We start from the raw sequence: 19,629 nt of genomic DNA, 5'->3' as shown, positions 1-19,629 counted from the left end.
CATGATAAAGGCTATATATTAGTAATAGTTTAATCTTATTAATTCAATACATTTTAAAATTCTAAAATATAAAAGCATGAACTAGTGTTTCATTTTTTTCTCATAGGAATCAATATTTGGGGATGTATCTATAGGAAAACTTTTGTCTTTGATACTTTATTTCTTAGTTTTGAAAAATGCTTTATGAAAGGTGTCAGACCACCAATTAAATATCCCTATCTGTTCAACCAAATTTTGCAATTTTCACAGCTTTCTAAATAATTTACCTTAAGTTTAACTTCATAGACAAGTAAATTTCGGCTCAAAAATATATTTCTCTTTCACCAAAAGTATCATTTCTGCAAATTTGTTGGTGAGTTTAAGTAAACAAGGACAGCAAAAGCACTATTTTGTGTCAGAGTAGGGCTACTTTTACATACGTTCTAAATTGGAGGGAGTAATTGGTGGTCTGACACCTAAAACCCTATAGGAAATTTGTACTTTGTTGCATCATGCTTAAAGTCTTGGTTAACCTATACCCACATAGTACAATGTACCCCTGAAATATAATGAATTCATAGTATGTAGATAAAGTGTGCCTATCTACTTATTATATAATGGTCAAATAATATTGTTAACAACCAGACTATACTAGGATGTAGTATTTAAAATTAGAACAAATAGTAGAACAATGCTGACATTTTGTCAAAACTGACCCCAAAAAAATATTTTGAAACCGAAATTTGAATGACTGATTTGAATAAAATCAAGATTCAAAATAGTTTTTTATTTAAAAATAGGATTGATTGAATATTCCCTTAGCAAAATGAAAAATTCCACCCAAATTAATTTTACATACATCACTTAAAGCTACATTATTCATACTGTAAATTCAGAAATTATTGCGTGCATTTATTATTGCGATTTTGTCATTTTAGACTAAAATGCGATTTAAAGTTTTGCGATATTGAGAAAAATCCTGTTAAATTCATATAAAAAATTTCAAAGTGCGAGTTTAAATTATTGCGATTATAACCCTGTCGCATTTTTCGCAATAATAAAAACATCGCAATAATTTCTGAATTTACAGTACCTATTTGTTGGTATATACATTTGTACATCATTACATGTATAACTTACCTGAGAATAAACAGGTTGACTAACGTTCCCTGGAATTTCAGACAACACAGACTCATTTGGAAGGTATCTGTTTCCAGAAGTTGTAGGAACATAGCCATTGGCTGAACTTTGCGGAAAGTAATTGTTTGTAGTATTCGTAGGAACGTAACTATTGGGAACAAACTTGTTGACAGCACTTCCTTTGGCATATGGCTGTTGTGAGCTGGCAGACGCAAAGCTGTTACCAGCATTCATTGGAAATTGATTGTTCACTGAAATATTCGGGTTTGAAGGATTAGTCTGTGGAAGGTTCATAAAGTTTTGAGAAGAATCATTGTAGCTAGTCACAGAGGTATTTTGAAGATTGTTAGAAGAAAATTGACTAAGGTTGTTTTGTTCAGAAAATGATGTGAATAATTCTTGTTGTTCACGTAAATGATCGTGGTGCATTTCAATTTCTTCCTGTAGATTCATTTGTTCACGTCTTTGTGTTACAAAAAGTTCTTCCAGCTGTTGTTTCTGTTGCTCAATAAGATGTTGACGAATTTTATTAAAATGATCTGCTTGAATTTTCAACATTTCTTCCTCGGTTAAGGTTTCAAATGATTGAAGAGTTTCTGTAAACGATTGTACAGCTTCCCCAATGTCATACTGTCGTCTGCTCATATTGCCGCTCTGAATGGGTTGTTGATTATTTTCTAGCACATCTTCAACTGGGTGCGGTTGCACTTGAGACAAATATCTCTGAATATGTTCAGCTTTAGCATTTTGTTCTGATGATTCAGATGTTGGAACACTCATATCATTTTGAGAAATTGATACTGGTTCAATACTTTCTGGCCCTATATTCATTTTTGTAATATTTCCATTGGTACTAGAATATTGAGGACTTTGTTGATTCAATTTAGCTTTTAATAATGCATCTGAGGGATGATCAAGAGTATATGATCCATGCCTTACATGTCGGTCTAAACTTTTTGGAACAACATTTGGAGAGATTTGACTTCCTGTCTGAGGAATGTTTTTATTGTCAGAAGAAGTTCCATGAGTCAAATGTTTTGATTGGTTAATATCTCCCATCACATGACCAGAGCTTCCTGTTACAGATGAGGAAACTTTCATAACTTTTTCAAAATCAGTCCTATTGGCATCTGAATAAATATCGTTTTTGAAATAATTCCTCTGAACTCCTGACAAAACATTTTCCTGACTTTCTTTCAAAGTACTTCCCTGTGATCTATCATCTGAGTCATAAGAACGTTTTCCTGTTAGCATAAATACATTCCCATAAGTCTGATCACAACTTTTATTCAGTTCCCGTTCAAGTAAGCTCAGTTTATCATCCATTTCAGCCGGAATTTGTTTTTGATAAATGTTTTCATTTTCCTTGTCTGAGGTGTTATGGTCAATCTCAGCAGTGTAAACATGGAATGGCACTTCCTGGTCTTTAAAAAAAGTTTTTGGAGTGCCACCTGGTGATTCTTCTGGACTCAATGCAACTTTGCTTAACATTGATCCTGGCTGTCCATGAAATAAATTATTTCTATATGACTGTGTTGTTGATGTAGTGACCTGAGGTACTGCTGACGACCCCAGGTCGTTTACGTTTTTTGGCACGGGCTTTCCATTTTGACCCTGATTTAATACTTCTGATGAATTTGCTGACCCCGTATGTCCTGTCAAATCAACACTATTTGACGGAGTAATATCCATTTTCCTCACAGAAATTTTATCCTCAACAGATTGACTAGCACTAGTACTTATTTCTGTAACGAATGAAGAAAAATGAACAGTATTTTTCAGTCCTTTTGGACTCATACGTCTGCTTTGATTTGTTCCCACTGAACCAACAGAGCTTATCACTGAAGAATTCACACCAGACTGGTTAAAACTAGAAACACTAGCCTCTATTCCATCTTTCCCAGAATTCCCTGAATTATCTGACAATGTAGGTGAATGGAAATATTTTTGTTTCTTTTCCTCTTCCTTATTTTTACTAGGACTTTTTGAATAGACAGACTGTTTCGTATTATTTTCTGTAGATGAACTACTTGATGTGGAATTCAGAGTTCCACCTGTGTCCTGCAAATTGAGATGTTTAGAAAGATTGGCAAGAACTTGACCTATCTGCTGCTGTTTAACAGAGGTCAAAGGCAAACCACTGAATTCTTGAGGTAAAGAATTACAATCATCCAAAGACGGATAGTCGTTCAGTGACTGAAGTTCTTCAACTTTTGGTTCCACTGGTAACTGCCTCCTTTTTGATGTTTCTTTAGTCTGAGGTTTGTTTTCAGAAGGTGAAGTTTTCTTCTCAGTATTTGTAGCAGTTGATTTCTGCTGCTTTTTCATTTTTGCAGCAAGAAATTCCTGTCTAAATTTTTCCGGATCAACTTCTGGCGAGTACTTTGTTGACGATAATTCAGGATTGCTTCCTGCTATTTGATGCTGCTTTTTGAGTTTATGGATTTTGGGAGATTGTAAAATTGGATCTTCAGGTGACAAAACAAAGCCCTGACTTTCAGCTATTTCATTATGACTTAAATCTGGGTCTGAAGCACTATGTTGATTGGCCTGTTGCCAAGCAGACTTTTTCAGTCTGCGAGTGTTTCGGGAAATTCCACTTTCAGATTTACATGATAAAGAATTATCATCATCAAAGTCTCGTAGATCAGGATTAGAAAATGAAATTCTACCGGTCATTAGCATATTTGAACGTCTAGCTTGCAATTCTGTCATTTTTGTAGAAGGTGGTTTCGGAACAGGATATGATGGGGTGCCTGGGATTTTTGCAGGATTTGGCAGTGATGACATTGAACTTGATTTTTTCAAATTTGATAATGCTTTCCCCTGAGACTTAGACGATGCTTTTGGTTTTGCTTTCTGAGGTGTGCTTTTTGTAGTATGAACAGGAGCTGGAATTTTAGTTCGTTGTTCTTTGACCATTTTTTCAGATTTGTTCACAGACTTTTGTTCTTTATTTTGTTCCTTATTTTTTGCAATCCCTGGTTTTGATTTTTCAACAGTCACTGTTTTTTCATCGTTAATATGTGTCATACTTTTACTTCTTTTATTTGAAGAAAGACTGTTTGTTTTAGAGATCCCAGCAGGGGATTTAGATGAATTTACACTTTCAGGTGACCACTTGGAAGAAACATCAGTTCCGCTTGAGACAGGAGACGAATCCACAGAATCAGAGAGTCTACTATTTTGCTTTTCCTGCAATAAAGATATATATTCCATATTTCAAATTATTATAATATTAATTATCAAAATTGAGAATTAAACTATCAGTTCGACAGACAAATTATCCTATTTGTACTAAGTTTCTGGCCATGAAAAGTTCAGAACAGATTGCCAAAGAATTTGATCCAATGAAACAAAAATACAGGGGTTAAACAAAATTGCAAAAACAATTAAAATAATTGTTATTGGATGTATATTATATCAATTAAATCAAGACAAACCATGAAAAGATATATAGGTTTTACACCAAATGTGTCAAAAAAGCAAACATATTAACAAAAAGCAAAAGTGTAGTTGCTACCTCAGAAACGAAAACATGCAAACCCAAGTTATAATTATGTGATAGTTGTGATGTCTGAAAAAGGAAGTGATCAACTAGAGTGAATTTTACCCACAATGCTATAACAGGACGCTACATACAAATACACATTGGCATATAGAGATCTAACAAAGAAATATGTCATTTCTTTTAAAAAATTTATTCAGCTTAAAGAATAAAAACAGTAAAATATTTCAATGCTTTGTCTACACTATAAACAACACAGCTAACATTACATATCCCTTCCTGTTACACAAATTTTACCCAAAAAAAATCAGATTTCAAATCTTTGACTTCCTTAAATCAGAATTTGAATAAATGTAAATGCAACTAGAAAAAGTTTGGAATTAGAATTGAAATTTGTTCACTTAGTAAATAATACCTCAGGGGAAAAAAGCAGGGGATACATTATATTTGATATATATGATAAACAAATAAGAAAATATAATAGAAAATTACATCTAAAGACACAGATAAACACAGACATCAGTGTATTGAAAATGACGATGAAATGTGAGGTTCTTTGACTCTTGATTTGTGTAATTACTATCATTAAATATATACAAATATCACTGGTAAATGTTTGAAATTCACATATTATACAATGATAATTTTTACTTTCTCAGTATGCTGAAAAAGTAATATTTTCTAATGAAGTTTTATATTCTGAGCATGCACATGCTTAATTACTCTAGATGTATGATTTCTTTTTAAAATTAAACTTTGTCGGAATGATGATTTTATTATAGTTACGAGTCAAAATAAAAACGAAAAAAATCTAGTGTATGATCATGTTTGATGTGTGAATAATGTGTGGTATACATGGTGTCCTACTTCCAGACAGCAGTGAAGGTCAAACTCTAACATTCAAGGTCAAGGATGCCAATATTTTATGGGATGAGTGTTATTCGGTTCTTGATTCATTTCTCCTTCTTGAAATCTTATATCATTTCATCAAAAGAAAGAAATTAATGTAAGACGTCCACAAAAACAGTAAATTATGGGTCTAGGAAAACCACACATCCAATGTTTATTAATAAAGGCTGCATAAGTCGTGCTTACTGAATCTATTCATAATCATACTGATCCCCATGTATTTTTAAAGCAAACAGCATATTTTCATATCATTCTAGACCTTTAAAAAAATGTTTGTTTCTCAAGCCTTTAGCTCATTGCTGAAACTGTTTTTAAATGCAGTTTTTAAGAACATTTTTTTAAACAGAATTAATTTCAATTTGTGTCATTTATGTCAAGTAGTTGGAGTTATTTCCCTTGAGAGAAAAAATGTCTGACAACATGATTTTGAAAGAACAAGTCCATACTAATGAGCTTCAAACTAACTGGACAATTTCTAAGGATCAAGTAGGGTACCTCCCTTAATTCACAAGGTCACATTTAAAAATTAATTTCCCTAAAAAAAAATTCCAAAAGATCCAAACTTTCCACTCATTCATTGATGAAGATTTCTCCCAAAAAAAATTAATTAATTAATTAAATTTTTCAGAATTTGTAGACTGGCATCCTTGCAATATCTGATTATATTTCACGCATGATTTCCTATTAAAGCAAAGAGAAAAGCAGAGTGTAGCTTTTTGTCACGTACTATAAGCTGAGAGATCCTGGCTGTTCGAGGAAGCCGTGAACGACGCTTTAAAGCAAACTCTTTCTGCAAACAACATGCATCATTGCATTTTATTCTCAATTATATACTAACATTTTTCAACAAACAATTGACTCATCAAAATGCTTTTCATTCATATGTTACTAGTTTAATCACTCAAAATTATAAGGGATAAAATTTAGCCGAATACCATCAAATTTCTGTGTTTTCCAACCCACGATTGAATCATTAAATTAATTCACAATAGAAATTTTCAATTGGTAGTCTTTAAAAATGTTAACTTGATTAAATAATTGGCTCATAAGTTACATCTCGAAAGGTAATCGTTATTGAGCAATTTTAAATAAACATTTAATAATATGCATTCAGTAAACAAGTTACATTCAATATATGGTTACTGTATGTCTAGTGACAAACATTCCATGCATATAAAGTTAAAATATATGTTTAATATAGATAATAAGCATTGTACTAGACTGAGAGAAGGGACTTTTAACATGCTTTCTACAAGGTAATAAACAGTCTGTAGAAAGACATGTTAAATAACTTAGACACATTGTTTTGACTACAAGCGACAAGTCTTTGCTCTTACTCCTAAATGCTTTGTGTTTTGCAGAGAAGCAGCAAGTTATAATTTTAAAGACTCTGGAATTTATGCCATGACCCTCCTGCACTTGAGCTTGTTTATCAAGTGCTTAATTCAATGATACATGTGGGCCGCAAGAGGTGCTAAAGTTACAAGCTTAATTCATTTTTGAAACCACTGAAGTATTTTTAAATTTGATTTTTTCATTTTAACAACTTAATTCTCCATTGAATCTCTTGCATGTTTGTCAATGAAATACAAAAGTTTTGGGGCTTAAAATGAAGACGACTTCATTTGACATTCTAATTGCACTTAAAATAAAATTACCTTAGATAATTAATATGATCAGAAATATTTTTAGCACAAAAAATACCTTTTCAACACAAAATATCTGAGATAATATAATCATGTTTTTTTTATCATTATGTCTGAAAAACATTTAAGCATGTCTGAAAACATTTATGCAAGATATATTCATATTTTAATAAGTACAATTTACCTATTTTCTATGCATTATTTATATCAAATCTAATAAGTATATAGTTCACAAAAAATTTAGAATAAACAGCATTATGATAATGTAATGGGTATCTTTTAAGTTAACCCTGGCTTATCTTTTTCTGTCTTCCAATGACACATGCTTTTTTTCATCAAACATAAGAGCTTTTAAAAACTTCAAACAGAAATATTAATAGAGACCAAATAATAAGTAAGAACTTATACAAACAGGATTTTTTTTTAAATAAGAAATATCCAAAAATGATGGTAAGCATTATTCTAAATCAAAAATGTGTTTTGTTTGTAGTTATCATGTTTCTAGCATCTAATAAACAAAACATAAATCCTAAGTTACCTCAACTTCAGACACTATAGACTGTACTCTTGCAACAAGCTTCTCTCTTTGCTTTGACTTTCTTCTGTTTTCTAGTCTCATGGCTTGTCGTCTGTATGTTAACATTTCTTCTCTCCTTTTAGCAGTCATCTACAATAGGTTAAATTAACAGGTTAATTTTAAATCAGAAGTGCATTTTTCATTACTTTTCATGTATTGTCCAAAACACTTAAATTAAGAGAAATATTATAAATAGAGTATATAATGAAATTATCCCAAAAATTATACTTAGATACTGGTAACTGCATATCATTATGCTTAAAATTGAATATTTTATCATAATCATTCGAGAAAAAAGTTTAATTAACTTTTAGTTTCAAATGTATCTTGGAGTAAAGTGTGGTTGAGTGTCGAGTTCCTGTCTAACTGAAGTTTACCCAACATTTTTTCATGGGTGTGTAAATGTTGATTGAGTTTTTTTCAACCAGATTTTCAGACAATAATGGTGGTATTTGTTAGGTATTTTTTTTCTTTAATTTGTTGGTTTTACCCTTAGTGTACTTCAACTGTACAGATGTAGCATTAGCAAAATCTGGCAAATAATTCTGCTCCTACAGTGCCATGGGTCATTTTAACTTACAGTGAGATGTGAGCTTTTGCTTCCTGCTGAAAGCCTCATAGTGATTTCAAAATGTGTAATGATGTACTTGTCTTTGCTGTCTAGAAGTTTATTTAACACTTCCTTTCAATCATAAGATGGAATTTTGGTTAGCAACTCTTACTTTTGGGATAACTATATATATTTTGTTCACATATGCATGCATACTGTGGATTCATTATTATTCGTTAGATACTAATTTCCGTGGATTTCATGGGTACAGGTAAACTACGGAATTAAATGTTCAACGAATTACAAATTTTCTATAAGGCTTTATGCAGACTTTGGCAAAACCACAAAGTCAGATATCCACAAAAATGCAAGTTTTCCACAATCCACGAAAATTGGTTCCCACGAAAATAAATGAATCCACAGTATTTTATTCTTGTGATGTTCGAATTTTTATCTCGGAATATGATATTTCTTTTCATTGGTGTAAATAATATTATAATGATTACCACAGGAGGTAATATTGGTACTCCATTGAACTTGATGACAGAGGTAAAATTAGTTGGTATTGGGCTGGACCAGGATGCTGACATCTCATCCAGATTCCGACTCTGCGCCTCAAAATACTCTAATAAATCTCCCATGATGTGATGTAAGGGATTCTGAAAAAAAATCACAATAAATGAACATATTGTCACAGCATAATTCATTCCTCTATCAACCATGGTTATAAAAAGATGTCATAAGTATCACAACAAGATGTCCTGCTTGAAATATTTGCCACTGGAAGTCAAGCAAACAACAATCAATCAACCATTTATCTTCAGACCATTACAATAACTTTTTTTCTAAGACTGAGAGCAGGTATAACTTGGGTAAAGTTAGTTGAATGAAGCTTTTTTAAGTTCATTTATTCAACATGAAATTTGTTTTCCCAATATAGGTTTTGTTACAATCTACACATAAACTATAATCTGCCAAAAAAAAGGACAGAAAAGATAGTTTCTATGGTACAAATATTTTCTGAATTTCCATCCAGTTAAAAAAAACTGTTTCAGACAAATTTGAAATAACCATTTTCTAAGCCATCCATAAGATCACAGGTCAAAATTGCATACCTGAGGTCTACCTTAAAAGTGTATCTAGATCTTGACATTGTTTGAATAACAGCTTTAAAATGAAGTATATTCAACTTTTGTAGTTAAATAAAATGTTAATATACCACTTACTAGTTCATCATTTAAAGTACTTTACGTAATCGGTTCTTTTGAATATCTGACAAATCAGAAGAATTATGATGGGCCGGTAAATCCCTTCAAATATCAAGATCCTGGACCTTTGATCCCGATATCATATATTGTCAAAAGGCCCTTAGTACTATATCATGAAATCAGTTCTTTTGAATATCTGACAAATCATTCAAAAAGAATTTTAATGGGCCTCGATAAAGCCCTTCAAAAATCAAGGTCCTGGATCTTTGATCCTGATATCGTATATTGTCGAAAGACCCAGGCTTTCGTCATTTTGAAAATATATTTTTTGGCATGTTTTAACTATTAACTACAGAAACTGATGCTGAAAAAATAAGTCCATTAAAGATCAATAAAAATTAAAAACAAGCAATTAAAGTAAGTTTTTTGTGAAAATACTTAATTTTTCTCTATTATAAAAGAAATTAAGATATTGAGATACAATAAACTTACTTACAGACTAACAAATAATTCATCAATATTCTTGAACTTGTTGATAGATTTCTGAACAATTATGATTTACAGGAGCACATGTACCCAAATTTAATCTATTTCCTATACTGAATTCAATCAGTAGATGTTTCACACTATATATGTACATGTACTATATGAATCAAACACATAAATACAGATTTGTAATCATGATCCCAGTTTGATTCTCTAACAACATAAAAAACATAATCCGACCCTATTTAAATGTGTCACAGTTTATTAAACGACATCAAAACATGTTCACAATATATATATACATACATATATATAGTCATATTATTTGTTGATACCCGACGCATATACCAACCAATGGAGTTGCTGGATGGAAGCCAAATGATATTTAATTCAGATCCTAACAGGATTATGAAATATTGATAACACATAAAGAATTCTTTCTTTTTTTAATGGGAATTTTTTTTTATTCAATTTGTGACAGCTGGTCTGTGAAACTACTAATGTATTGTGGTAAATTACAAAAACAAAGATAAAAATAAAATTCATTATTTTCAGTGATGGATTAAAAATCATCATTAGTTGCCTAATTGAATCTGTATTTTTTTGTATGAGTATGTATCTTAAGCAAAGAAAAGGTTGCATTGAAACTAAATGTAAGTCAATTAAATATTGGTGTGAAGATATTAATGCCATACTAGGAGAAAGTCAACATTCAAATTTACTGTCCTAATTTTAAAGGATTTCCTGGCCGAGTTTTGGTGAATCGCAAATTGAAGCCTTCAAAGAGATACAAAGTACCAATAAGATTGAATGCATCTGATGAAAACTTTTATAAAAGATTTCCAAATGACAAAAAATACATACACAACAAAAAGGTAACAGATATATGTAATGGATCTGAAACTATCACAAAACTACAGACAAAGATTTTGGTTAGAAGCTGTACAAAATTTAATGTGATGAGGCCTACAGTAACATAAGAAGAAACGAATAGATATATAGACTTGAATTAAAACAGGTATACATTTTGGCAGGCAGGCAGTCATGATAATGGTTTGATGTTAAAGGCTTGTAATTTGCCTTGGCTCTTCCTATAATACTACAAGACCAGCCTCTAACAGGTCTAAAGGTATAATGGTTATCAGTTAGCGGCTAGAATTTGCTGCTTCTGATATATTTACATTTTGGTAGGATTTCAAATTTTTAAGTTACAATAGTTAGATCTTTGTAAAATTACTTCATAAAAGTTAGTGTCAAAACAATTTAATCGGGAACAATTTGTAATGTGCATGTTATGATGTATGATCATCAAAAGGAATATCGTAGAGAATAGGGTGTAAACTTTTAGACCATTGATTATCATATAATTTGCCCATGATGAATGGCCAGTGTGATTTAATTAACCTTCTACAGGAGATGATATGAAATTTTGATGAGAAGTTCGTCTGACATTTATAGAGCTGATCTAACGATAATCCTCAGTGGTACACAAACACTACTTGTCTGTCTCTCTTTATGCTGTTTTAATTTCTGATGTACTACTCTCCATTATTGACCTTTTTCCTTAGTATTAAGTATATTTACTTTTTCTAATCAGATAAAAAATATGACAGACCAAACTATTAAAACAAATAATACTATTTCCCATACATGTCTATATCTTTCATTTCCCTGTATCATTTTATGATATCAATACTCACAAAATACATTTATAAGGCAGTCTGAACATCATTTGAAATCAAATTGAGGAAATTTTTAACCATTTTCAATTCTGTACATGATGTACATGTTTACATAATCATGCTTTTTAAGCGAAGTTGTTTTAAAATATAAGCTGTGAGTCACAAAATAAAGCCTTATTCAGCAAGTATATATGCAGCAAATTAGCTAAAACAAGCGATATATATTTTACTATACAGTAATCTGCATGTACATGATAAATTACATTTTTTTTGTACATGTATAAGCTGAAAAACTTTTTTTAATCAATTTTAGTGATTTTCATGATCCCAAAGCCGTGACACACATTTCTCCAGAGAACTAACTAGACTTATACCCTTCTCCCACCTCCCACTTTTAGAATCTTTTTCTCTCCCACCTCCCACTTTTAGAATCTTTTTTTCTCTCCCACCTCCCCCCCCCCTCAAAAGCTGTCCACCCCCTCTTATACAAACAGAAAAAATGAATTGAAAATAGCCAGTGGCTGACATCTTTATTTGTTACCATTTTATTAGCCTGAAACTTTACAGTTATCTCCATTTAAGTTTAGCAGCAGACTATGGCATAAAAAATAGTTTCTTATTGATTCAGATACTATACCTTGCAATATTTCTTTCTTTCTACAATCCTTTTACACTTAACTTCTGACTACATCAATTAACCACCATAGATAAACTAGAGGATCACAGAAGCCTGCAGGGATTAACATCCTGCGACTCTTTAATTTTATCAACAACAAAACAAGAATTATTGGAGAACAATAGCAGACTTTGGTTTCCTAATGTCCATTGGCAAATATTTCATGCATATTCAGGACAAAAACAAATTAACAATATTATGAGTAGGTTCTGCAAAGTGTCAACCGGGATGAAGTGTTGGAATCTGGATTGCCAATAGAAAATGAGGGTGTTTGATAGGGGGCAGAAATTTGCATGGCAACATTCGGACCCTTTAGAGTGTTGCAAGTGTTCTTTTAATATTCATGGAGAGCTTGGCACTTTCCCAGCAAGAGGCATCTGATTTGATGTCCCAATTTTGACCAGATTTCATCCTGCACAGCAAAACAGACACCCCACTTAAGCAAGGATTTTACTGCCGCACAAAGGAGGTCCAGGGACGACCATATTTCTATATACCCCGTTCAACCCTTGGGTGCATAAGTAATGAGAACATACATGTACGTCATGTATTAGATTATTACTGTACATGTATTTACATTGTTAAATATCAATCTACACAAAAAGCAGAATTATACATCTATCTGCATTCTCATAGCAAAAATATAATGAACTGATAGAAACCTATTAACACATCAGTTAAATATACTTTTATCAATCGCTCTTTCAATACAGTGACTTTTGGGGATAACAATGTGACTGGTGACAGATTTGAGAGATTTGAAAAGGATATCCATTAAGGGCTTAAATAAACTATTGACACAGAGATATGTCTCGTCTGTATACAAAACAAAACACAGACAAAAGAGTGAATTGTAACTTTAAAGTTATGCAAAATTGGCATTCAATGTCCTGGATATTGTTTGGAAATCTGGAAAGCTCAATAATTAAAAATGTAACAATTGTACAAAGAAAAATATTTATAAATAAAAAAAATCTGACAAATTCTCTCCAAGCCTTTAAGTAATTTTTTCCATAATATTTACACAGTTATTATTGATGAAATTTGAGGTAATACTCTCTTTTTAATGTTCTGTTCCAAACTTCTCAAGTATTTTTTTTTTTATGTTTATGCTACAAATCTTAAATTTCATGACTTTCCAAATCTTTGTTGTTTGTTTACATATTTCTTAAATATCAAATTTCAAATTATTTTAAAGCACAACTATGTTACCTTTTCTGGAAGAACCAATTCTACGGACAATCTTGGATCCATCATAAAAAGTTTAGCTCCGAAAAAATCTATTCCCATTACTATAGTGTGCCATTAACTACTATGAAAATAATATCTTTTCAACACCAATATCATAAAATCTTCTTTTATTTGTATAATCTTTTGTCCATTAAAATTACGGTATTCCCCTTATTATTTTGATATTTGTTGACAAGTTGTCAATTGATTAAATCAATGCACATGGTTTAATAAGTTGAAAAATAACAGGCATATTTCTTTTTTATATAGGGCCACTATTTTCACTGTTGCTACTCAGCTGTGAAATTTACGCATTGAAACTGACAACAATAGAAAAATTACCAAAACAAAAAATGATTAATATAAACGTAAATAAAGCTTCTTATGAAATTAGAGACCAAAAAGATATCAAAGGGCTTGGTTATATAGATATTAATCTTTAGTTATGAAAATCTGGTACAATTATTTGTTAATCATATTATCAGGTATAATACAAAACAAAGTTAATCTGTTTTTGTAAACTGATTTGATTTACATATATAACATTTATTCCAATATTAATATAATTTTTAACCGTTTAGAACAAATGAAGTCTTACATATAGGTGACCATCGGCCAAACATTTTACAGTTATATATTTAAGGCTACACATTAATCATAAAATACATGATAAATTCAGCTGAACAGCAAAGGACATCTTACATTTTTTGAAGCTAAAAGTAAAACTTTACTTCAATATCAAAATAAGAGTTCAAATGACGAGGATATAAGCAATTATTGTCACCATACTGCCTTCAACAATGAGAACAAGACCAATACCAGGTCTGGACCTGGGTCAATGCATGTAATTGATCGAGATAATATTTATACTGGAGCATAACAGATCCATTTCCTTTCACAACAACCAAGAAAACATTCACAAAAATTTTCCTTGTACATTGAGTGTTGTAATTTAAACTTTCGAACTATTGGCCAACGGGAAGTGGCTACACGGCATATGTAAAAATTAATTACTCACAACAACACAACGTTATCAAGCTGCAGACCAAATATTAAATCATTGCCTTCAATAGGAAAGAGAAAAATTTCCTTGTACAATGAATGTTGTAAAATTTCAAACTATTGGCAAACAGGAAGTGAATACATCACAGATTTAATAAAATGCTCCGCAGGGCGCAGCTTGATACGACCGCAGAGGTCGAACCCTGAACAGTTGGGGCAAGTATGGACACAACATTCAAGCTTGATACAGCTTTGCATTTGGATTGTGATTAAATATTTGACACAGCATAGGTTTCTGACACAGAATGAATGTGGTCTAAGAACTTAAAAATTTTAAATTGGACATTCACCTATTATGGTCCAATATCCAAAATCTAAATACATGGTTAGATTCAGCATATCAAAGAACCCCAAGAATTCAATTTTTGATGAAATCAAACAAAGTTTAATTTTGGACCCTTTAGACCTCAATGTGGACAAAGTTGAAAACGCGGCCCAAAAATCAAAAATCTAAATACATGGTTAGATTCAGCATATCAAAGAACCCCATATATTCAATTTTTGTTGAAATCAAACAAAGTTTAATTTTGGACCCCGATTTGGACCAACTTGAAAACTGGGCCCATAATCAAAAATCTAAATACATGTTTAGATTCAGCATATCAAAGAACCCTAAGAATTCAATTTTTGTTAAAATCAAACTAAGTTTAATTTTGGACCCTTTGGACCTTAATGTAGACCAATTTGAAAACGGAACCAAAAATTAAGAATCTAAATACATGGTTAGATTCGGCATATCAAAGAACCCCAATAATTCAATTTTTGATGAAATCAAACAAAGTTTAATTTTGGACCCTATGGACCTCAATTTGGACCAATTAAAAAAACGGGGCCCAAAATCCAAAATCTAAATACACGGTTAGATTCAGCATATTAAAGAAACCCAAGAATTCAAGAATAAAACCCCATTGAAATTGGTCAAGAAATAAGCAATTTATACGAAGTATCTTCTTTTGCACAATACTGTGCAATTAAATATTTCTTGCTATTGCGCAATACTGTACAATTGACAATTTCTTGCTATTGCGCAATATTGTGCTATTGGATATTTCTTGCTATTGCGCAATACTGTGCAATTGAAGATTTCTTGCTATTGCGCAATACTGTGCAATTGAAGATTTCTTGCTATTGTGCAATACTGCGCAATTGAAAATTTCTTGCTATTGCACAATACTTATTATATAATAATTTACACATCCTGTTTGGTGTGTATCTCCTACCATATCATTATTATTTGCTTTTAAATATAAATCAGAAATAACCAACTTAAAATGGAAAATTTTAAAAGAAAAAAAAAAATGAAAAAAAAAAAAATCCCCCCCCCACAAATATTTTGAACCCCCTTATGATTCATCACCCCCAAACTCAATCCCAGCCTTCCCTTTGTGGAATGGTACCTTGCAGTACAATTACAGAGAGATCCATACACTTGAACACAAGTTATTGTCTGGAAACTAGAAAAATGTGTTTTTTGGCCCCTTTTTGGCCCCAAATTCCTAAACGTTTAAGGCAATTACCCCCAAACTCAAACCCAGCTTTCCCTTTGTGATATGGAACCTTGTAGTACAATTTCAGAAAGATCCATACAATTACACACAAGTTATTGTCCTGAAACTAGAAAAATGCTTGTTTTTTGCCCCTTTTTGGCCCCTAATTCCTAAAATATTGAGGCAATTACCCCCATCATCAATCCCAGCCTTCCCTTTGTGGTATGGTACCTCGCAGTACAATTTCAGAGAGATCCATACACTTGAACACAAGTTATTGTCTGGAAACTAGAAAAATGCTTATTTTTGGCCCCTTTTTGGCCCCCAATTCCTAAATGTTTCGGCAATTACCCCCAAACTCAATTCCAGCTTTCCCTTTGTGATATGGAACCTTGTAGTACAATTTCAGAAAGATCCATACACTTACACACAAGTTATTGTTATGAAACTAGAAAAATGCTTGTTTTTTGCCCCTTTTTTGGCCCCTAATTCCTAAAATTTTGAGGCAATTACCCCCAAAATCAATCCCAGCATTCCTTTTGTGATATGGAACCTTGTGGTACAATGTCAGAGAGATCCATACACTAACACACAAGTTATGTCTGGAAGTTACAAAAATGCTTATTTTTGGCCCCTAATTCCTTTACTGTTGGTACCATAACCCCCAAAAACTATCCCAACCTTCCTTTTGTGGTATTGAACCTTGTGGTAAAATTTCATAGAGATCCATTCACTTAAACTAAAGTTAGAGTGCGAAAACCAATGTGTCTTCGGACGACGCCGGACGACGACGACGCCAACGTCATACCAATATACGACCACAAAAATTTTTTTGCGGTCGTATAAAAATTGCTTACTTACTACAACTCAACATTATAAAACTGCAGACCAAATATTAAGTTGTTCCGTATCATAGCAGGCAAGAAAATTTGACTAAAGACTTCTTTCAGACAGCAGGACGGACTTACTAAACCTTCTTCCGCCTTTAGCAACACAGGTAAAAACCCATACTGTATAGTCAGCTATAAAAGGCCCAGACATGAAAAAATGTGAAACATTCAAACAAGGATTCAAAAGTGATGGCCTAATCTATACCAATACAATCAACGAAAAAACAAATATGATGGACATCAACCAACAACAATCATTGAATAACAGGCACATAATGAGGCAGGGTTAATTATGATTGTAAGCGCTCAACCCCACCTTCAACGTACTGTAACGAAATGTGGGTCCCCTGAAATGGAACTTGTTTCCCCTAAAATTGTGTGATGACGTAGTTTAAATCTTACCGATAATTGACTTTTCTTATTATATATTTCTTGTATAAATATGTTTAAACATTGTTAACTCTAAAACTTTTTATTATTCTTGCCTATGTTTTTACATAGGAACACCTGTGCATTGTGTACTTAAAATGACGTACAATGAGGTCATTACCTATTTTGGTAATCACCAGTTCCGGTTTTGGTAATTTAGGTATTTTCCGAAATGGTAAATGGTAAACCAAAATGGTAAATGGTAAACCAAATCGGTAAATTGGTTTACCTAAGTATAAATACGGCGGAGAATACAGATAAGTCTTCAGCACGATTTTACCCTGGGCAAGTAACACACGTTATATTCCATGCTATTTTGATATACGTACAGATACCATGTACCAGACCAAGTAGTTAACCAGACAGCCAACACTATTACAATGTCCGAGGAGACGACGTCCGTATAATGTGGGTTTGTTAATTCCTTTCCAAGTTGCATTTAGAGAATAACTTCTCGAGAGAAACTTTATCTTTTGGCATTGAATTTGATTTACCATTTGCCGATTACCAAACTAAAATTAGTAAACTTTCAGGGTATATTTTTCCGCTATCCATTTTCTTTAATTCGCGATAGAAGGTTAATAAAGTATTTATCTGTTAGACTAGAATACTGTTAAGTTATTTAATATTTATATATATTGCGGTTGATATTTAATACATCTTAAAGTTAATACAAGTTGGTTTTTATTCAACGAGTCTGTTATTCTTACAAACATCGAGAGTTACCATACAAAAACCTATACTCCAATCTACCCTTTTATATCCGAGTCATTACCTTACCAGAGGAACCAGCCTTACCAGTATGTATTCAGAGTACCAGAGTACCACATAGTACCACGATACCAGAGTACCACGCTACCAAAGAAGGGTCACCAGTTATAACTTTTATTTCTTATATACTCGTACTCAACAAACACATTTTTATAGCAACGCACTAAGGGATAAACATTTATAGTTTAACACTAAGGCCCGACCGCTCGGTTTTCGTTACAGTACATACATTACATTTGCCTAATTAAAAAAGGTATAATTTTGGGTTGTAAATACTACTTCTAGGGGGGGGGTTTAATGACCTTGACTACCCATGAGGGTCTGGCACGGTCAGCTTTAGCTTACGCTTTTAAGGGGATTTCAATAATTTATTTTTTACCTTATGGTAATCATATAATTTGAAAGTAAAAAAAACATGAATATTGTAAAAAGTAAAATGAACAATTATTTGATGTAAATAAGGAATAAATACATTTGTAGTTGTAAATGGTCATTATAAGCACTTCATCAACATTTTATATGTTAAGGGTCCCGCTTACACATTTTTGTTTGAGGCACAGAAAAAAATTATTAATACTGATGCAAGCAAAGCAATTCAAGTTCTTGAGGTATCAATTTTTGAAATTTGACACAATAAATTATTCAGGATTTGAACTCTTATCAATAAATTGGTTTTGTTGTTTTGTTAAAATCTAAGCACTATATATTTTAGTGGCCATATGACAAATGGTGGGCAACCAATATTTTTTTACACAGGGAATCAATTTGGAATAGCAAATTTATACCTTCAATGTACTTTTTCATTAAAATCCTAGCAAATGTTTAAACAGATGTTTCTCAAAAACTTTTTATTAACAAAAACTAAGTTCTTACTACAATCATGACAATATTGATATGGGGAATGAACTTTAATAGCATACTATACCTGTGTATATAATAAACTGTTAACACAGAGATAAGTCTCGCCTTTTTGTTATTTTGATAGTAAAATGCAAATGTTGAATTTAAAATAGCAATACTTTAACAAGTTATGCAAATTATTCAAAGTCATTGAACCATGACTGAAGGTACAGATCCCAACCATCTCCATAGAAATGAGATGTGCCAATGCTAATACATATGAATACCAAATATCATTGATCTACCATTAGTGGTTCCCCATAAACTAACTAATAACAAACTACAACATGTAATACATTTACAAAGCAAAAGTTTCAAAGTCAATAGACCACGACTGAGGGGGCTAAGCCAAATAATCACCATGGAAATGAGATGTGTCAATGCTTATACAACTGCATACCAAATATCATTGACCTACCACTAGTGGTTCCCCATAAACTGACCTAATCACAAGCTAATACATGTAAACTATGCAAAAATTTTAAAGTCAATAGACCAC

General features: G+C 32.0%; 1 protein-coding gene across 6 annotated transcripts in view; it reads right to left on the bottom strand.

Moving 5' to 3' along the window:
• The window catches only part of LOC127707951 (uncharacterized), a 34,318-nt gene that overhangs the window by 13,458 nt on the left and 1,231 nt on the right, over positions 1–19,629 (bottom strand). For 2 of the 6 annotated variants that reach the window (XM_052212710.1, XM_052212716.1), the window contains exons 1-5: positions 13,574–13,794; positions 8,816–8,968; positions 7,721–7,849; positions 6,264–6,326; positions 1,120–4,314 (exon numbers count right to left, since the gene is read on the bottom strand). In XM_052212710.1, coding sequence (XP_052068670.1) covers positions 1,120–4,314; positions 6,264–6,326; positions 7,721–7,849; positions 8,816–8,968; positions 13,574–13,651 — 3,618 coding nt within the window. In that variant the 5' untranslated portion in view covers positions 13,652–13,794. Of the gene's footprint in view, positions 1–1,119; positions 4,315–6,263; positions 6,327–7,720; positions 7,850–8,815; positions 8,969–13,573; positions 13,796–19,629 lie in introns of those variants that run through there. The other 4 variants (XM_052212714.1, XM_052212711.1, XM_052212713.1 and 1 more) reach the window with 4 other exon arrangements.

Source organism: Mytilus californianus, unplaced genomic scaffold (genome assembly GCF_021869535.1).
Source record: "Mytilus californianus isolate M0D057914Y unplaced genomic scaffold, xbMytCali1.0.p SCAF_7, whole genome shotgun sequence".
Lineage (NCBI taxonomy): Eukaryota > Metazoa > Mollusca > Bivalvia > Mytilida > Mytilidae > Mytilus > Mytilus californianus.
This window is presented reverse-complemented; position numbering and strand designations above follow the sequence as displayed.